This window comes from Ovis canadensis, chromosome 20 (assembly GCF_042477335.2).
Source record: "Ovis canadensis isolate MfBH-ARS-UI-01 breed Bighorn chromosome 20, ARS-UI_OviCan_v2, whole genome shotgun sequence".
Taxonomy (NCBI): domain Eukaryota; kingdom Metazoa; phylum Chordata; class Mammalia; order Artiodactyla; family Bovidae; genus Ovis; species Ovis canadensis.
This window is the reverse complement of record NC_091264.1, coordinates 61,681,287-61,703,165: the sequence shown is the minus strand read 5'-3', so window position 1 is coordinate 61,703,165 and position 21,879 is coordinate 61,681,287. Positions and strand designations below refer to the sequence as shown.

Below are 21,879 nucleotides of genomic sequence, written 5' to 3'. Positions count from 1 at the left end.
CCTATATTCCACAGAAAAATTAAAGCACATTTTATTTAGTTCCCTGGTGGCTCAGACAGTAAAGCGTCTGCCTACAATGCCTACCATGTGGGAGACCCAGGTTCAATCCCTGGGCCAGGAAGATCTTCTGGAGAAGGAAATGGCAACCCACTCCAGTCTTCTTGCCCAGAAAATCCCATGGATGGTGGTACCTGGTAGGCTACAGCCCATGGGGTCCCAAAGAGTCGGACACGACTGAGCAACTTCACTTCACTTTAAATGATCAGAGAAAAGCCTAAGGTTTAAAGTTTAAGTATACTTTACTTTCCCTCTTCATAACAAAATCCAACCTTTATTTCCCCTCTTTATAACAAGATTTCATCAAACACATTCTTTAAAAAAAAAAATCACAGAATAATTTTTATTTATAATGAAGTTATTCTCTCTGGACTTTAAATCATCAGTTCACTCTTACAACAGAGATTCAATTTAAATAAGACCACCAAAATGGAATGGAAAAAGGAAAACGGTCTATTTTTACATATCAATTTCTTTGATATGTCATAATGATATACAATCAGTCTTGCAACATGGTCCATTTCCAGTGAAATTCTCAACAGACTGTAAGCACTGAGTCCTTCCTGTTGACATTTCAGTCCAAGCTGCGCTGGGCGAGGCCCTCGTGATTGCTCTGGAGGTTAGACAGACAGGGTTCTAAAGAAAGGCCAACTTCATACGCAATCCATCCACAAATGGAGAGCATGCCTTCAGAGCCTTTGGTTTTTTAAGTCCCTTTGGAAAGTTAATTGATTGATGAATTAATTCTATTTTACAAATAGAATTTTACAAAACGAATCACTGCCTATACAGTTTGTGCCAACGTCCTTGATTTCCTTAAGTCCACCATTTTGTTTATCAGATCATATGGTGATGGCAGTCTTATTTTATCCATATTTTTGCTGTAAACATTGAGAAATATACCAAGGACAACTAAGAAACCAGACCACACATACCTAAGAGAAAGAAAGAAGGGAAAAAAAGATTAATGTCAGAGTAACAATTTATCATTAACCATAGAGTTTGATGGATTTCACAAAAATTCTTCAATAAAATATTTTGCTACTGGATACCTAATTTAAAATAGTACTTATTTTAGATTAATCTAAAATAGCACTAAAATAGTATTTATTTTATTTTACAAATAATATTTAGGTCATAGTAGATGGAATTCTGTATTTTTAATGTTAAATATGTATGTCGGAAAAGTATTTTATAGAATTTTAAACATAGTGCACTTGAATTTTGAGGATAATAGTAAATTCAAAGTCCAACATCTACCAGAAGGCTCATTAAGTATGTTTAAAGTGCTGGATACATAAATCTGTCAGGGAATTTGACACAGCGGCCCAACTAGTTACCCCAGAGGGGGTAGAATTTGCACAGACAGAAAGGGGCGCATCCTGAGAAAGCAGAACGGTGTGGGCAACACAAGGAGCACCTGAGCCCCGTAGACGGAGAAGCGCTGACAGGAAACAAGCCCACAGCCGCCCTTGCCGCCAGCTGGGCACTGGTTCCAGACTAACCCTCCACCCAGACGACACCACAATCTGCGGAGGCCAAGGTCTTTTATATAAAGTGGCAGAGTATTTGCATATGTGCACAACCTTGCGTGTACTGTTAATCATCTCTAAATTATTATAAGACCTAACACGATGAATCTGCCATGCAAATTCAAACTGCACCTTTTGCAACTTTCCGGATTTTTTTTTCCTTGAATATTTTTGCTCTGCCTGTGGATACGGAAGACCGACTGTACAGGGATGGTAGTTTATTGTGTGGTTACCTTTAGGCTTATACACCTGACACTTGAACAACACAGGTTTGAAAAGCACAGGTCCACTGATATGTGTTTTTTTTAAAATAAATACACAGTCGGTCCTGTGTGTGCATATGTGGAACCTGCGGATGCAAAGGGCTGACTGAAAGGGATGTCAGCATCCTTGGATTTCAGTCTATCGGGTCCTGGACTGGTACTCTGTGGATTCTGAGGGATGAGTGTACAATGACCGTGTCTAAGTCTGAATCTTCTCAATTACCAACCAGTATAAGTTTAAATGATGCTAATTTCAAATACATACCAGACAGTAAAGAAAACAGTCAGTCCTTCTACCAGAAGCCAGAAATTGAGAAAACCATTAGGGCACAATTTACAGACTATTTCTCTATCTCAAATCCTTTTTAGGAAAGGCAGCAAATAACCTTAAGAACCATCTATGTAGATATTTATAATTTATATATCTGCACCAGGGCAAGGGGAATCCCTTAATCTCACCACATCATTCACATTCATTTATACGAGAAACAGGGTCACAAGTGCATTGGGACTGGTTAGGCAATTTAAGTGTACAAAATGATTTCTTCAAAATAATTACATACATTTCTGAAACAGCAGAAGACACATCCATAAATGTGGGTCAAGATGAAAAGGTTTCTTTACAAAGAAATTAAGGCTGTTTAAGAGGAAATGTAAAAGTACCTAAAGGTGGAGAGACTTGTTGAATTGAGAAGTACTTACTGGAATGTGAACGGTTTGGCAAAGAATATGAATGAGAGAACAATGGTCATTGCTTTCCTCCCTGTTGTCACTGTAGGGAGACAAAGGTCGGTTTTAGAATGCGCCTCCTATCTTGGAAATACTTTGGAAATCATCTATTTAACAAATCTTTACAGAGCCTACTGTGCACCAAGATCTACACGAGGTGTCAAGGAAAGAAATTAAAACAACAGAAAGTCACTGCTCCTGAGACCATGGAGTTCACCATCGAGCAGGCTGCAGACATTAAAGAAGAAGGCTAAACGTTACAGGGCAACTGTAGGAAGTACTTGACAGAGGCCACATTGCTATGGAGTTTCACCATCTTTTAGAGAGACATTCTTATTCTGGCAAGAAACATTTTTCCAAGGAAGACAGGATTAGGTAGAATGGGGGATATTCTTTGAAAGTGACAATCTACAGGACATCCTAACACTCTAACAGTGGGCACAGCCGGATAAAACCATGAACATCTTTCCTGCCCTCTGTTCACTGTCCTTCCGGGGTTATGGCTGGAAACCTTCCTCCCTGGTCCCACCCAGGGGGGGACAGGAACTCCGCACGTGGCTCCAGGATTCCCAGACTATAGTTGCCGGGACTTAAACGTTCAAAGCATGAATGAATGAATACCAGAACCAGTTTGGAAGTCCGTGTCAGAACCTGACTCCCCAAATCTATTTTTCCTTCTTCCTTAGTAAACGGATCCCATTTCTTAACCAGGACACCTGCCCAGCCTCTCCTACAGTTGCTGTGGTCATGGAACTGGGTTTAGTCAACCAAGTGTCAATTTAAGTGTCAGCAGAAGTGCTGTCTCTAGGAGTGTGATTTCTAGGGAGTTTACATAGAGGCGGATGTATCTTTCATGTTCTCTCCACCTTCCTGCCTGGAAGAGGACGAAGATGGCAGAGCAGAGACAGAGGGACTGGATTCCCAAGGAGCTGGAGCCACCATGCCAGCGTGGGCGGCGTGGGGCCTACGGCTAAGAGGACAGGTCTGGAGTCACATGCTTATTACATAATCTAATTAAGTACATCATTCTTACCTGTTACAGCAAGAAGTGCACCGAAAATTTTAATCAAAGCCAGAACAAAAGAGATTCCAAAATACCCAGTGAGGGAAAAAAGGAAAGCATAACCATAGGTCCGAATTGGATCCTGTAACATATAAAAAAGGCTTTTCTAACGAAAAATGCAAAACAAACTCTGAGGTATTATAAATGAAATAAAATTACAGATTTTAACCAACTTCTTGAGCAATAATAAGCCATTCAACAATGCAGTCAAGCAAAGATTCTTATTTAGTTCTGATTTAATGGAAAAATAATGATGAAATTAAAAATCCCCAACTTATACATTATGAATAGTTTAAAAATTAACTTAAAGAAAGAGCAAGGATAAAATAAATTTTAATATAAATCACTTCACTGCTAAAATAATTTCTGATCTACATATACTGCATTAAAGGAGCCATCAAGCTAAACGAAATACAGTCTTTTTGAACAAGGAGAATCAGAAATACAGACGAAACTATTTAATGGAAGATGTTTATTTTAAAAAATGTGACTAGTGTTTACCTTTGCACAAAATGTTACTGCAGGGCCTAGTCCACTAGTGCATGTCAATCCCAATAAAATGTACACAAAACCGATTGAATACGAATACAAAACCTAGAGAAGAGAAAAACAAAGTCGAAGAAAGTGCTATTTAACCAAAGGCGGAAATGAATAGTTTTCAATATGTGGGTCAATTAATCTATTCAATTAAATGTATAGAAGAAACCATTTAAAAAGTAACATCATTGTTTCAATATGGCCTAATTTTCTGGAAACGATGGTTGATCCTGTTTATAAGTTTTAGGTACAACATAACTTGTACAACAGAGAAGGCAATGGCACCCCACTTCAGTACTCTTGCCTGGAAAATCCCATGGGGCCTGGTAGGCTGCAGTCCATGGGGTCACTAAGAGTCGGGCACGACTGAGTGACTTCACTTTCCCTCTTCACTTTCATGCACTGGAGAAGGAAATGGCAACCCACTCCCGTGTTCTTGCCTGGAGAATCCCAGGGACAGAGGAGCCTAGTGGGCTGCCGTCTATGGGGCTGCACAGAGTTGGATACGACTGAAGTGACTTTGCAGTAGCAGCAGCAACTTGTATAACAGAACTCAGCAGTACTGATCCTTTCATACATGACTACCTAATTATTCATTTTTTGCTTAATTACTGAATTCAAACCAGATTTTAGTGTTGGGATCCTAAAAACATACACAGACAAAGATACTCTGAAAACTACTTATTAGATATGAAAAACCCAAACATTAAGCTTGCAAAGACTATTAAACTATAATGAAAATAAGCAGTAGATGGTGTATTTATTATTTAATTTCTCAGTTTTCCTACCAATCTTTCTATCCTGGTTTATTATGCTCCTTATAAACAGAATCAGCGTTATTGGCAAACTTCAAAACCTGCTATGTGTCAGGTACTGTGCTAATGATGCTCTATATAGATTAATCCTTTTTATTTCTCACAACCAGCTAAAGAGACAGGCATGCTTTTTTTTTTTCAGGCTATATATATATTTACCCTTTTAATTGTGCATTGGGGTATAGCCGATTAACAAACAGTGTGATAGTTTCAGGCGAGCAGTAAAGGGATGTGGCCATATACACACAGGTATCCACTCCCCCTCATCAACCAGGCTGCCACATAACACTGAACAGAGTTCTCTGCGCTGTCCAGTAGGTGAGTCAGGCACTCTTGACCATCATTTCCTACCAGTGTGTGGATGGGAAAACTAAAACTTAAGAGATGGTAAGTCATCTTCCCGAAAGAGGAGAGCTAGTACAGGGAGGATATAAACCAAGGCTACCTTAGATCCCAGTGTGCGTTTTAACCACTGTATTGCACTAACTTTCTGGTTACCTACAGTTTCTTAACTCTCTGCTCTTTCCCTTATTTAGGAAGAGTGGTGATGAGCAAGAAAACTCCTGACCCAGATTAGGGTTCCTGCGTTCTCAGGGACTCCACACAGATGCCCACTCTGCTCCCAAAGTAACCAGCCCTACGTATCCTTAACGCAGGAGCTCTGTCTGTCTAGCAAGGTGGTCGGGTTTAAAACTAAAGCAAACACACACATAACATATTTACTGGATACAAATACCAACCAGTTAGAAGACACATGGGAAGAAAAGATATTTGCAGTAATAAGGGTAAAAAGATGAAACACCTAACAATAATTTCAATTAAAAAAAAAATACCTGGATTTATACAAAGAAAACTTTATAAAGTCTAAGGGACATTTAAGGAAACACTTGAATAAAAGGAAAGTCATACCTCATTCTTGGACTCAAAGAATCAAGTGTATAGATGCCATTCTCCCTAAATTAATTTGTAATTCAATGCCATACCAATCACAAAACCAATGGGATTTCTAGTTTATCTGGGGATATGGACACCCAAGAGTAACCACGGGTAGTAAAATTCTGAAAAGCAAAAGGGACGACAGTGGCTAGTCCTAACAGATGGTGAACGTCTGGTGATAAAGCTGCCGTCATACGGGTCCAGTGCAGAAATACACTGGAAAAGATAAAATTCTAAACTCTGCATCAGAACATGAGAGGATGAAAGAAGATATTTAAAATAAAAATTGGCAAAGTGAACTATTCAATAAGTGATACTAGGGCAAGTGGATAGTCATATGAAGAAAATTTTCAGAAAGCTTTGGCTGGATCGAAGATTTAATAAGTAAGGAGATTATAAAACTAGGAGGCTACTGACATAAAATTCTTAAAATTTTAGAGTTGGAAAAGCCCTTTTCAATAATAATGCACAGCCAGAAGCCATGAAGCAAAAGATAAGCTAAACTACATGCAAATTACAAACTGCTGGATGGAAGATAATACCAGATACAACGAGAGAAGAAATATGATGCAACGGAGAAGATTTGTTACCATGCCCCAAACTCCATCAGAGGAAAAAGACGATCAAATGCTTATCATAAGGTACTAGTGGTGGCGATGGTATTTTACTTTTTACCTTCGTATGACACTTGAACGTGCTATTTTTATGAAAACAGTGATGATAAACCAGTTTAAAATGCAATGCAAAAATGCAAGTCTTCAGTATTGTGATTATGTCATAAACTAAGGACATCACCATTTTTGAGTCTGTCTGATGTGATGAAAAAGCACAAGAGCATTTACCATTTCTGAATTAGAAGCATTATGCAGCTTCATAACTTTCTCTTGGACATTCCCAATGACAGCATCTGCACACAGGGCCAGCGAGATGAGGACCACACCTTCAAGAAGGCATAAGAAAAAAATAACCTCCTCATTCAAATGTATGAACAGTAATCAAGACTTATGAGAAATTTGGGCTAAAAAAACAGCAGCCCTTAAGTTATACTTGCTCAGTAGAGTACTTTTATCCACATCCAATTGTAACAGGCATGTAGACGATATTATTTAAGAAACAAAACTAATACTAATAAATTGCATTGATGCCATCACCTTATTGTGTTTAATAATCACATCAAGTAATAGTTTTATGTTTAAAGTACTGATTTTTAATAGGACTTGAGATCATTATTTTGAACAGTTATCCTGGATTTTATATGTGAAGTAGCTGACATACACATTTTTGCTTTAAAAGGCTCTTCTGGAAAGGCTCATATTGCACAGAAGTGAAGTCAGGCTGTTTAAGAACTTTAGTGATTTGGTTACAAGTCTGAAAGAAACACTGTACTAAACAAATATGGTGAGAAGTTACAGAGCCACTGAAACCGCCTTTCCTCCTCATCGTCATCACCCACACCCCCGTGCAGGCGCTTTCACATCCGTTACTTCAGCATCTCATTTCTACGCTCCCGCTACCTTCGTGTGAGGCAATCTATTGTCTCTTTTTCATGTGAACCACTCCTATCCCTGGTGGCTCAGATGGTATAAAGAACCTGTCTGCAAGGCAGGAGACAGGTTTGATCCCAGGGTTGGGAAGATCTCTTGGAGGAGGAAATGGCAATCCACTTCAGTATTCTTCCCTGAGATACTGCATGGATGGAGGAGCCTGGAGGGCTATAATCCACGGGGTTGCAAGAGTCAGACACGACAGTGACTAAGCACACACACGCCTCTAAAATGACTTTTCCCCTCAGTCTCCAAATATCATCTTCCTTTGCAGGTGCGGACACAACAAAGCTGAAGCAGTGAAAAGCAGCTGTGCACGCTCCTTTCCTCTTTTTCAGAAAAATAACAATTACTCCTGTGGTTCCGCAACTTGTGTGTATAGTTCCAACTCGGTCCTTCAAAGACTGATCTGTCAAGTACTTGAAAACAGGAGATTTTAACTAGGCAAACAGCCTCCTGTCATGCCCAAATACAAGAGTACTGAAAACAATGGTTATGTTTCAGAGTTGTGACACTTTTACTACATCTTATATGAGAGTCCAAAAACTTTATGCTAGATATGAGAACCACAGATGTCACACCATCATGTAAAACCCTAATGAAACTGTAAAAATTCTTACTCTGAACTGAAACGCTGACAAAATCCAAGAAGACAAATAAATTCCTTACCTGTCAGGTTGAAATTTGGCGCAACTGTGCTGTCGGCTAGGGTAAACCATATCAGGCCGAGGCTCATACATAAGGCAGCAGACACGTCTGCAACATTATAACGCTTTCCTGTGGATAACAAAGGGTAAGTCAACCTCATTATGCAATTAGCCACTCAGCACAGTGTTGGATCTATGTGTCTAACAAGCTCAGCAGGGATTGCTTTTTATATACAATGCCAGAAATGATCAAGAACATTTTAATCAAGGCATGGGATAGTCACAGAAGGGTTTCTGAAAATTAAATTATCCTGTGAGCACCAAAATGTCCTTAAAATTAGACACGAAATCCTTTTCATCTGCTATGATAGTGATTAAATTAGAACATTTAAAAGGTTTGTGGAATTAGTGCCTCTTTTATTTTATAACATAAGCCTACGAATTCTCTTATAGTTTGTAAGTTTACAAAATAACCAGAGTAGTTATTCAGGCTATATATAAGTTTGCAAATACTACAGTCAGATAACTTCTAAGTTGGTGAGGTTTAACTTATTTCAGTACATCTACATTTAAATAAGGAAATTACACAGTGTAACTTTTTAGAAGGATTGTAATGAAATATTCTTATACCGGTTAAGTCATTCACAAAGTTAAATGTGATTTTTAATAGGAATTGAGATCATTATTTTTTCCTATGTGAACAGTTATCCTGAAATTATATGTTTCAGTTGACATACATGTTTTCATTTTAAAGGGCTCTTTTGGGAAGGCTTATAATGCATAAAACGAAGTCAGGGCTGTATGAGGAACCTTGTGCCATCCAAGCAGGAATGCTCCTCATGACACTCATATGGGCGTGCTCCGCGGCTTGCCACTATCACTGCTTCCTCTCTTGCTCCTGCCTTCATAGGCCTGTAACTTAGCTGGGGCTTAGCAGAGTGGGTTAAAGAACACTTTTGCTCAGCTTAAGCTTTACTTCATCATGAGAATTATCCATTTGCGCAACAGAGGAGGAGAGTGGAGCCCTGGAGAGTAGGAAAATCAAAGAGTTGAAAACAGCTTTCCGGGTACTTCTGAGCTAAGCCTTCAATATGTGAATATGGCCTTTCAGCAATGTAGTAGACTCCAGGCAAAAAGAATAAAACAAAATACTATTTTGGTTTTCCCCAAGTCCAAAGATTTCAGATCCTGAGGTGTATCAGGGAAGTATCAGTGTTTTTATAGTATCTCATTTATATTAGATCATCACTCAGAATTGTTACAATACCTAGAACGTTCATTAAAGACATTAAGTGGAGTTTGATGTTTTTCCTAATGCTAGATGTCACAGCATATCCTGTTAGCTTCAAACAGTACGAAAATACATCATTACTATACCTTGAATAAAAACTCCTCCTAGCATAACGGGGATCAATTTGCAGCACTTGAAGATGACTTGGGTAGGGTAGTTCAGGAAGCCCAAGGAAGTGTTTGACAACCCCATAGTACCCACAGTTAGAAAAGCTATTATCATGTAGGTTTTTCCTGGTATTCTGTAAAAGACAATTTTCAAAATCTTCATTTTGGGACCCAATTATACTACTGTAAGAGAATGTGCTTACAATGTGTAAATTCCTAATTACTCTTCTAATTTCTGTTTAATACTTCTAGAAATATTGGTAAAATATCACTATTCTTAAAGGTATAGTACTGCTTACTTGTACAAGAGAATGCACTAAAATTAACAGTTCACCCTTATTTAATGGACTGTAAGTGAGGACTCTCAACTGTGTGAAATAGTAGTACATTAGAGTTACTTAGATTCTTACTGAAAATATAAATGTTTGTTACATTTAAGGTTTTTTTTAACAGTAGTTACAGTTACATACAAAAACCATCTTGACTACATGCAGAAAATAAGAATTGATTTTTAAGAAATATTGGTTTCTAAAATGGTAAAAAAGCACCTTGTTGTTGCTGCTGTTCAGTCACTAAGTTATGTCCAACTCTTTTGCAACCCCATAGACTGTAGCCCACCAGGATCCTCAGTTCATGGGATTCTCCAGGCAAGAATACTGGAGTGATTGCCATTTCCTTCTCCAGGGGATCTTCCAGCTCCTTTTAACTCCTAACTGCTGTTCTATTTCCTAATGTTTCCATCTAGCATTAGGAAAAATATATCTGTCCATTCTGCTTGAATAATCAGAGCAGAATTTCTCTAGGAAGTCCATGGTGGTTTAAAACCCTGCTGCTGCTGCTGCTTTTTATTACCATAATGTCTTATGCCTTATCTCTAATGCTATTAATGTTATAAATTGTTAAAACAACCAACTTTCAGATGAGGAGTCCAACTCTCTCATGATCCCAGATGTTTTACTTTGGGTTCTAACTGGACTTCCTAAAGGAGATTCTTAATATCGTACCTTCAGAATTTTGAGCTATTCTTGGGAGTATATGCTTACTTTGAAGAGATACTCAATGGTCTAAAATAATAACCTTGTACGTCCACATAATTCTATTATGTTGCATTTTTAGATTTATGTTGCAGATTTAGATCTAGTTTTCATTTTGGGATTTGGGCTCATGTTTAAATCAAGACAACAAAATTCCACATTTTTTTTTTTTACATGGCTATGCATAAGGCAAAATAATTTACTAGAAAAGTTCAATTAAAATGTATCATTTCCAATTCAATTTTGAGACCTTTGCTTATATTTAACTACGAACACAGTGGTCAATGTTCAGAACCAGTGAGGAAATAACTGGGCATGCCCATATGCATCAGTGTACACAGATGCTGGTTCCTACGCTGTCCGTAGGGTTTAACCCTCAGTGGGGGTTACCAGCGAAGGAAGCATAGCACGACTTCTCCAGATGACGACAGGAGTCAGAAGGGGCAAATTTCCTCATTCATAAATTGCAAACAGTGGCCAGAAAATTCAAGTCAGGAGAATCACAAGATTAGAAAAGCAGTGCAGTAAAGGAGAAGGAAAACCAGCCTGCAACTCACGAAACCTAAATTCAGAAGGTTCCAGCGTGGGGCATGAGCTCATGGAAATCCCAGCTCTCCTCCAGGCCTGCTTTCTTACTGGTGAAATGAGGCTAGATTTCACCATCTTGCCTCTAGGACTCTCAGCCGTTTCTACTTGAATACCCCAACTACTTACTACTTTAGATATGATAGGGAAGCTGTAACTTTGAAAAGTCCTTTGAAAAGCAATTTAATAGATCTCCTTTACTGAAAACTCACACAGAGTAATTAACACCAAAGCTAGAAGGTCATCTTCGCTGAAATAACAAGGCGTGTACTTAAGGTATTCTAGACTGTGAGATGTAATACCACACGTTGCCATATTTCATCCTCAACATGAAACTTCCCTGAGGAATTGACAGAACTAACAGGAGGCTCAAATACACATTTTCTAACTCCAAATTCTGTACTCTTACAAGCTCACGGATATTCATATAAATACAGGAAGGGAGAAAAAGCTAAGCAAAGAATTCAACTAATTAGAGGTCTAAAGAGCAGTGCCACTTAAATAAATTCAGAGATAGATACAAATACTTGGAAATAAATTCAGAAATATGCGACTGGGCATGTTTTCACTGTAATACACCTTTAAAGATCTTTTTTTTTTTTTTTCTAAAAAGGGTTTTAATGTGCCTGGGAATGAAAAGATTTCAATTCATAATTACATTTTCTTTTACACCTATAAATTCTTCTACCTAATTTCTTCACCTGTGTTTACATCAAACACAAATGACTTTATCTTTAAATGTGTTATGGGCATGTGATTTGAAGGCTGGGAAAAACATGACTGACGGCTCACTCTCTATCTTTTGGTAGCTGAGAAGGAGCTGTATCTTTTTAAAATTTACCACTCAGGAGGATGCGTCATCTTGTGTTTTTTTCATCTAATAAATACAGCATTGTGATTTTTAACTTAAAGCAATCAGAGGCCCAGCAGTTTGCAATACATAATAAATCATCAAGCTTCCACGTGTGTTAGTCCTGACAGATGCATTTACTTACTTTCTATTCTACCTCCTATGGCTGAGCTAAGTCTTGCGGAGTTTCAGAGCACGAAAATAATAAAGATATCCTGGAATCAAACATTTTTAAAATTGCTGCCGTAATAATTTATTGGCAATATAGAGGTTGAGAGGTAAAATTAGACCAATGATACTGATGTTGCTCATTTAAATATTTAAAATTTTGTAGTTATCTTCATACAAACATCAAAAACACTTATTTAAGAAAAAAGTAGCTCTGAGAATTTTTTATTTTTACTTGAAGATTAAACATTTATATCAGTGAAGATAATGTCAACACTGTTATCTCCTTGGTACACTTGAACTATCCAATATATGCATGAAATACTCACATTTTAGGGTCTGACATGACAGGATAACCACATTTAAACTTACCCAGAAAATATTATATTCAAATTCCCCACCCCCTTCTGATATAAGAGATGAGGTTTTCATTGTATATTGTTCAGTATGCCAGGAAAAATATTTCAAGATATTACTCAAACCTAGGTGGTCATTAATTTAAAAGATACTGTCATATAAACTCTTAAGTTTTGATGGGAAGGAACATTATGAAATTTCTCTAATGTCCATGAATATAATCCCTACTGCTGGTCATTACAAATGTGATAAATGGAACATATCCCACAAAACAAAGTATTAACTATCCATTTCAAAAAACCAGTATAAAAATAGGTATTGACATTTCATATCAAGGCCACTCTTTAGTATAAAATTTTCAGTAATCACACCTATTTCCATTATAAGAACATGTATGTACATCTGAATACGTTCTGTTTTAAGAAAATCTATTTTATTATTGAGTCTAAACAACATTTTGTTTTTGGCTACACTGTGTGGCTTGTGGGATTTCAGTTCCCTGACCAGGGATTGCACCAGGGCCCCTGCAGTTAAGTGCAGAGTCCTGACCACCGTACCATCAGGAAATTCCTTCAACAATATTTTGGTAACATTACACATCAGGGGATATTACTTTTTTCAACATATAATGGAAATATCAAATTTAGCATTTTTAATATGTTGGTAACACTGATGAAAATTCTTGGATATTAAATGTTTTATTAACGTAAAACATATATTTCACATATAACATACTCCATGAGCCCAAAATAATAAAACAACAACAAAAAAACTACTAGTCATGTACTTAACTGCCAAAAAAAAAAAAAAAACCAAGCAGTCCACATACCTCCTCCTTTTGTCCTGAATCAGCTGAAGCTCTATCAGGCCAAATATGGAGTAAAACGCAAACTGCACTAAAGTAAGATACCAGCCATAGGGCTTAAAACCCTCCACTGAAAATATTAATTCCTGTCAAGAGATACATGAACACTGTTAAGTTCAGCGGTGGACCAATCTCCTCACATGAATTCATGTAAGCACAGCACTGTAATAGAAACCAAGCGTCACCCTTCAAAACAGCAAATGAACCAAAAAGCATCCAAATGTAAGGCTTCTGAGAGGTAAAATTAGCGAGGCTCAGAGGCCTTTAAAAAGACGTGATGGCAGACGTCCAGCACAAGTCCAGCACAACCAGAGCAGGAGGAAGAACTAGGAAGTAACCACATCACGTGCTTAAAACACCCAAACTAAGGGAGCTGCCCACAACAACGAGGGAGGCAGCTGGCTGAAGAACCCACGCACTTCTTAAAAAGCAAGTCTCATTACAAGTCTACTACCTCAAGCCTGTTTTCCTGTATTAACATAATCATTCAACTCTCTATTTAATGGGTTTTTTTAGAAGTCCTGCACCATGGATTACATAAAAACCTTTCCTTATAGAAGAATGGTTACTCTTCCTAAACATAATGTTATATTATGAAAAATATTTGTTAATTGTTAATAAGCCATTCTTAATCTCATTAAGAAGTAGTCTAATAAAGTTATCTGGCTTAACTGAACAAATCATCTACCACATAGATAAATATTATATAAATTGAATAATATATAGTATAAATAATATATATTTTAGCTATACTTTAAATAAATTTTAAAAAGATGAAATTGATGGATAAATTTATGTTCAAAGGAAAACTAAACATAGGCTCTAAAAAAATCCTGAACTGATTTTCTCCATTTAGGATTCTGTGCAATTTGCCAAATTTAGATTTCATGTTTAAGTAAGTCTGTGAGTTATTTAGTAGGAGTTGTCTAGTTTATAAAAACATAAAAAATATCTTTATTAATATCCTGACATTAGGTAAATATTTCACTTCCTATATTGCTAAATTTACTACAAAACCCCATTTTCTTTAAACTATTTTAATATGGAGTTTTATGGAAGAGTTAGTAGCAATGTCAGTTCTCACAAAAAGTAATGTTACAATTTAATCAGTTTATCTAACTTTAAAAGAAACTTCAAACATATTAGTTTTTAGTTAAGATCCCTGATCATTTATCAAACAGAAAAAAATTTAACAAAGTTTGTAAATTTCTAATTCATTTTCCATTGCAATGGCTAACTTTGCTCCCAAGCTATTTGGTAACAATGGTATTTCAAAGGAGAAAAAAATGCTTCTCAACAAGAAATTCCAACATCTGATAAAAGTTACCATTTTGTGTTGTTCTTCATTGTTATACCTGAATTTTTATATCATCTTCAAGTAGAAAAATCAGTTATCAATATAAATATTAAGATTTTAAAATTCATGTTGTTTTACACTAAGACACCCTATATAGCACTTTTAGAAGTAAAGGAATAGTCACAATTCTATTTTCTATTTTTAAACTTACTTTTATATTTTATTTCTATAAGATAAAGAAAAAGCAAAGAATAATTTTTAGGATCACTCTGATTATAAAGAATATCAGAAATATTATCTACATTTAAGAAAACTCGTCACTTTCCTTTTCTTGAATTATAAAGATTTCTCATGTTAGGGAATTGCAAAGAAAAAGCAAGTTGGTAAAGGCTGAAAATATCCACTAATGAACTGATAACTGAGAATATGTCTGCTGTTTACACTAGCCTGGACTGTCATCCATCCACCTCACGTCTTTGCAGGTCAGGACTTTGCTGGTCAGATGTAGACAGCTAGCCCATAAAGCAACACAAATACAAGACAAATTGTGGCAATGCTAGACATTTTTTGCAGAGGTAAAAATCGCAGAAAAATAAGGTTCTGGCAAAGCTGGCTTCCCTTGTAGCTCAGCCAGTAAAGAGTCTGCCTGCAATGTAGGAGACTCAGGTGCGATTCCTGGGTAGGGAAGATCCCCTGGAGAACTCACTGGCAACCCACTCCACTATTCTTGCCTGGAGAATCCTATGGACAGAGGAGCCTGGCAGTCTACAGTCTATGGGACTGCAAGAGTTGGACACAACTAAGCAGTAAGCACAAAGTTAGTTTACAAGAAACCACCAAGGATGAGAACACAACAGATGCTTAAATAATGATCAATATATGGAATTTAGAAAGATGGCAATGACGACCCTGTATGCAAGACACCAAAAAGACACAGATGTGTATAACAGACTTTTGGACTCAGAGGGAGAGGGAGAGGGTGGGATGATTTGCGAGAATGGCATTCTAACATGTATACTATCATGTAAGAATCGAATCGCCAGTCTATGTCTGACGCAGGATACAGCATGTTTAGGGCTAGTGCATGGGGATGACCCAGAGAGATGTTATGGGGAGGGAGGTGGGAGGGGGGGGTTCATGTTTGGGAACGAATGTAAGAATTAAAGATTTTAAAATTAAAAAATAAAAAAAAAGAAAGAAAAAAATAATTAAAAAAAAAAAAAAGAAATTCATTGCTATTCTGGTATATAGTTAGTCCTTCTGTCTACTTATCTGCCTGTTTATCCATATCTTAGAAGGGAAGTTACAAGTAAGGGATGCTGAGAAGTTGATTAGGTCTAGGGACAGAGCAGCTACATAGTAATAATTTAAAAATAGTAGAAATATCTTTTTATTGATTTTTAAAGAACTTGACTAAATTTTTGACTTTTGAACTACCACATTAGATAACTATTTATGTGTAAGGGTAGGAAGCCAAGTAAAGCAATAAATAGGCCTTTAGTAAAAATTTCTTAATTTAAAAAAAAAAGAAAAAAAATAATGATCCAAATAGTATAGGCTTAAAGACACACCGTTGGAAAAATATTAAACATCCAGATATATTCTTGCAAAATGACCTCTTACTGAGCTCCAGGAATTAAAAAATGAATGGGAATATGGCTTTTGTGCTGTTGTTCAATTTTATGTGAAAACTGTGTTCCAAAATACTAATCAATACTTGAATCATTTTCTTTCAAAAAACACACAGTTATAATTACTTATTGTACATTTTCTAAAACATAACACTTCATATTTTTTCTTAACTTTAGTTTTTAAAAATTGTCTCCAGCTTCCCTTCCCCCATGTAAAATACTTCACTCTAAAATTTGGATCCCTGTTTCCAGCCAATTTTATCTTAAGTAGCCTTTTTCTACTAGTATACTAAGAAACTCAAATTTGTGAATCAACTTGCTACCCTATGAAGGGAAGTCTCTTGGACAAAACTGTTGGTAGTGCCCATAATGAGCTCAACTATTACAAATAATTAACATATTACAAACAAATAACTAATTTTTTACCTGTAAATATCCGTAAATTAGGTAAAATACAAAAACTCCAGCAACACATATGAAAAACTGAGTCAGTTTGTTGAATCTGCTGAGATTTATGCCAAGCACGACAATGTCATCTATAGACTTGATGTGTGGTGACATTGCTTGGGTTTTGGATGGAACAGTGATAGAAATGTACTTCCTGGAGCTGTTGAACTTGAGATCCATTGTTCCTATTTTGCCGCATTCAGTGCTACCAAAGTTATCTTTGTTGGTTTCCTCTCCTTTGCTCAGTCCTCCTTCTGCCTGCTGAGCCAGGTCCTATAGAAGGAAATAAACAATTCAAGCAAAACATTTAGACCATCAAGTCAAGTGCCATGCTCCAAATACTATCTCAGATCACATTTTGAAATTTATATAGCTAAGAGTCATTCTCTCTGGATTTTAATACATTACTTCTCTTCTTCAAGGTTCCAATCGACCAAAATAGGTTTACTCTCCAAACAATTTACCTTCACCTGATAAAGACTAATATATCACTAAATGCACACCATTCTTATCTCCACAGCAACAAATCAAAAGCTAGCCTTGTATTTATTTCAAAGTAGTAAAGAAGTAAGGGTGCCTTTATTATGCTTCTATTTGTAGTGAGGATATAATTTTTAAAGCCCACAACAGTATATGCAGAACGTCTTCAACATTAAAGTCAATCTCTAATTGTAGAAAAAGAGTAAGGAACAGCCCAAACTCCTACAGCTGCTAAGCCAACTGTAAAATTTATTTGCTAATGACACCACTGTAAAATAAAGTCAAACATATGTAAGTTATGTAAAAATCCAGATTTATCTGATTATAGAAAAGATACTATGCTTTAGCAACAGCATCTCTTGAGTTAAAAGGAAATGTTTTCTTCCTTTGGAGAACATTATTGTAACTTAAAAAGTCTTTGGTATAGTTGCTCAGTGGGTATAAAGCTTCAATGACAATGACATCAGATAACTCTGGTCCTAGACATCCCCTGTTGCAGAGACCCCCTAACACAGCGCTTATGGTTAACTACGTGGGGCTGCGCACTCAATCATTGTTAAGCGGGTAGATCTCAGGTGAAGCATTCTTAACAGCAACACACACACACACTCACACCCAGGGGACACAAGGCACTTCCGGTGGGGACAGAGCTGTCTATTACCTTGCATATGGAGATGGGATCACAGGTGTATGCTTATGCCCAAACTCATCCAATTCTATCTATTAAACATGTGTATTTCTTGTATGTATCGATTATACCCCAATAAAGCTGTTTAGAAAAAAGAAATAAAAAATAAAAATGTTCTTGGGTTTGTAAAAAGTGAAAAAAACATCACTTTTTGTTAAGTTTGTGGGAAAAAAAAAAATATCATGAAAGCTCCATAGATGACTGTCAATTTCTCTTTGGATTAATAGAAACTGGAAAATAAACTCATGTAAAAGTTGACGAGATAGCGCAGAAGTATGACAAAGTACAGAACAAACTTATTAAGAAAAAATTACTTTCCTATAAGACACTGTTACAATCCCAGAGGAACTAAAACATAGACTCTACTTGAAGGAAGAGGATAATAATAATTTTGACCGTGAATTATCCAGAAATCTTAAAAGAAAAAACAAAACAAACCCCGCCCCCTGCGACATGTAAGTTTAAAACCACAATAATTAGTGACTTCTTCAAGATCCCTTCTAATCTGCTGAGTTACAGAGATTAAGTAGGCCCCTTTCTGCAATTTAAACTTGGGGTCAAGGCTCTGAACACAACTTGTAACTAACAGTAATACACAGGCATTGAAGAATGTTTGTTGAACAAGCTACCTGCCATGTTTCTGGACAGAAAAATGTGTAATTTAAAGAAGTTTTTACGGTATTTCCTTTCCATGTTTTACACACATTCTTATTTCCCACATGCTTAATCAATGTCATCTCTGTTTAGACTTTTAAAGTCATCTTGCAGGATCCCTTTCAGATATGACTTTCATTATAAAGCACGCCTTAAAAGACCTTACCTAAATGTTGTGTTTGAATGTAGAAGAAACAAAAAAGTCAGCAACTATTTTCCATATGTTTTGGCCTGGGTGTAGAGCACCATTCAAATAAATCTGTTCTTGTGTGGGTTTTTTAAAATCCTCTCCCTTCCTGGAATTGAGAATGCAATGTTTTATTAAACAGAACATCACTGGTTTAGATTATGTGACTGATGAAGGAGGACACTGAGCTCTGATCGCCAATAACTGTGATCCTCACAGCCATATTCCTTCCATTCAAGGCATTAGTGACTGATATTAATCATCTGGAATAAAAAATCAGCATTTCTAGCACATATTGAAATTTAAAAATAAATGAATGGTGAAAACACTGATTTAAAATGATCTACTGAAGTAAAATTTAATTTCTTAATCTCTTTTCTTAACCTTTAGAAGAAAAGTCTCCCACTACAAAAAGGTAGACTATAAGGAAAATATGCTACTATGATGTGAATAACCTAAAAAAAAACCCGGTTCTGTATTTTGCCACACTGTGCTTTACAATTAGAAGAATCTTGCCATTTATAGCTAGATTAACTGGACTCTGGATATTAATCATGACCTGTGGGGTATAATTATAAAACAGAGAAAAACAAGATTCTGTGCTAGTTCGTAGAACATACTTCACTGCACAAAGTTCAAGAAACTGTGTGCTCATTTTTAAAGGTTACTCTTTTTCAGATTGCTGGGAGAAATATCAATAACCTCAGACACGCAGATGACACCACCCTTATGGCAGAAAGTGAAGACGAACTTTAGAGCCTCTTGATGAAAGTGAGAGAGGAGAGGGAAAAAGCTGGTTTAAAACTCAACATACAAAAAACTAAGATCATGGCATGCGGTCTGATCACTTCATGGGAAATAGATGGGGAAACAATGGAAACAGTGAGAGGCTTTGTTTTTCTGGGCTCCAAAATCACTGCAGATGGTGACTGCAGCCATGAAATTAAAAGATGCTTGCTTCTTGGAAAGAAAGCTATGACCAAACTAGACAGCATATTAAAAAGCAGAAACATTACTTTGCCAACAAAGGTCCGTCTAGTCAAAGTTACGGTTTTTCTAGTAGTCATGTATGGATGTGAGAGTTGGACTCTAAAGAAAGCTGAGCACCAAAGAATTGATGCTCTAGAACTGTGGTGCTGGAGAGTCCCTTGGACTGCAAGGAGATCCAACCAGTCAATCCTAAAGGATATGAGTCCTGAATATTCATCGGAAGGACTGATGCTAAAGCTGAAGCTCCAATACTGTGGCCACCTGATGTGAAGAACTAACTAACTGGAAAAGACCCTGATGCTGGGAAAGATTAAAGGCAGGAGGAGAAGGGGGTGAAAGAGGATGAGATGGTTGGATGGCATCACCAACTTGATGGACATGAGTCTGAGCAAGCTGCAGGAGTTGGTGATGGACAGGGAGGCCTGGTGTGCTCCAGTCCATGAGGTGGCAAAGAGACACAACTGAGCAACTGAGCTGACTGACTCTTTTTCCCCCAAGGGAGAAAACTAAAATTAGGATTGAATAGGTATATTAAGAAATTAAGTACAAATAAAAGTGTTAGTTGCTTAGTCCTCTTGGACTGCAGCCTGAGAAGTTCCTCTGTCCATGGGATTCGCCAGGCAAGAATACTGGAGTGGGTTGCCATTTCCTCCTCCAGGGGATTTTCCTGACCTAGGGATTGACCCTGTGTCCTCTGCAGTGCAATCGGATTCTTAACGCTGACCCACCTGGGAAGCCCTAAGTACAAATAACACCTATCTAAATTATTTTCAAAGGCTGTTTCTCTCTTCTGAATCCCAAACTATGCCAATTAGAAAAACGTCCATCCAATAAGCAGTCCTAGACGTCCGATGTCTTACTGGGGAAGAAATGCATATGCCCAATACTTTTGGGAGAGAGTGAAACTGCAAAGCCTGGACGAGAGTGGAAGGTCACGACACGAACTTGACACCCCGATGAGGACGATCACCTTGCACCCCAGGTGGAGAGCACAGTGCCACACAGTGCCCAGCTGAACGCAGAACCGGGAAGGAGCTTTTAACTCTAAAGGCTGTCGTGGTTGAGACAGGAGGAGGCTGACGGGTCCAGAGGCCCGGGGGAATAGCCTAGCAGAGCAGACCCTCCCAGAGGCCTGCGGGTCCACACACCGGCCTGGGCTAGCTCTCGCCAGCCTGAGGGCACAAGAGGAGACCTTGTCAGCAGGTTTCCGTTAAGCCAGACCCCAGCGCCCTGTCTCCCGACCTCGTCCCGCTCCCTCACGAGGACGCAGGTGGGCCGTGTCACGGTTCTCAGGGGCGAAGGGGAGGGCTGGGTCCCAAACACGGCGAAAGGCCCGGAGGTGCGGGGGGGCCCTGGGTCACCTGGAAGGGGGACCCCAGCCCAGGGGCCGCCTCAGCAAGACGCAGCGTCTCCCCCTCCCCAGGCCCGTCGCCATCACCTCCTGCGTCTCCTCCTCGCCCACTCTGGCACTTGCCACCTCAGCTGCCGCCGCCACCGCCGCCTCCTCGCCAGGTGCTCTCATCCCCCGCGCCCGCGCGCCACTTCCGCTTATGTGTCCTCCTGCGCGTGCGCAGTCGCGAGGCCCCGCCCCCTCGCCAGCCCCGAGCCTCCGCCGGCGGGGGCGCGGCTACGTCTCGCGCACGCGCCCTCTGCCCCGGCACTCGCTGACCCAGCGCCGCTGTGGTCCAGAGATGATGCTGCGAGTGCGCTGCTCTGCTCGTTAAACGTAGCGTCCCGGCGGCGAGTGACTGTCGGGTGGAGAGCTCTCCTCCTCCGAGCTGTGCTGCTAGTGTTTCTAGTCTTCGAGCCTCTGAGCCCGTGCAGCTCCTCTGGCTGCAGGGCGGGGGACTCAGGGCCCCGCGGGTCCCACGCAGGTGGCCTTGCCCTGGAATTTGAGAAGGAAGCCGACTGGAGAATGTTGAACCCCGATACAGACACCCCAGGGGTTCCCTCTTACCTCTGCTCGATCCAAATGAGATGGGGTAAAGTCACAATACCTTTCTATACTTCCATATTCTGCCTGCTTTCTGGAGGAGGTGAACCCAAGTAATGCTTGGGTTGTCTCTGACGGAATAATTCAGCTTTTGGCTACGGCAACCCCGGTCCTTTTCGCGAAAATTAGCGT

General features: G+C 38.5%; 1 protein-coding gene across 3 annotated transcripts; it reads right to left on the bottom strand.

Annotated features, from left to right (window-relative positions):
* Nucleotides 1–280: 280 nt before the first annotated feature.
* SLC35B3 (solute carrier family 35 member B3) lies at nucleotides 281–21,345 on the bottom strand. 3 transcript variants are annotated; one of them, XM_069564368.1, is made up of 12 exons: nucleotides 21,193–21,324; nucleotides 18,744–18,873; nucleotides 17,897–18,004; nucleotides 16,735–17,028; nucleotides 13,345–13,466; nucleotides 9,501–9,655; nucleotides 8,146–8,253; nucleotides 6,775–6,872; nucleotides 4,146–4,238; nucleotides 3,615–3,726; nucleotides 2,555–2,624; nucleotides 281–992 (listed from the first exon to the last, which is right to left on the bottom strand). In XM_069564368.1, the coding sequence occupies exons 4-12, from the start codon at nucleotides 16,933–16,935 to the stop codon at nucleotides 842–844; spliced, it is 1,110 nt and encodes a 369-aa protein (XP_069420469.1). In that variant the 5' UTR covers nucleotides 16,936–17,028; nucleotides 17,897–18,004; nucleotides 18,744–18,873; nucleotides 21,193–21,324; the 3' UTR covers nucleotides 281–841. The 3 variants fall into 3 exon arrangements, with proteins under 3 accessions (XP_069420469.1, XP_069420468.1, XP_069420467.1); XM_069564367.1 differs by lacking the exon at nucleotides 17,897–18,004 and having other exon boundaries at nucleotides 21,193–21,332; XM_069564366.1 differs by lacking the exons at nucleotides 17,897–18,004; nucleotides 18,744–18,873 and having other exon boundaries at nucleotides 21,193–21,345.
* Between the last annotated feature and the right edge of the window lie 534 nt (nucleotides 21,346–21,879).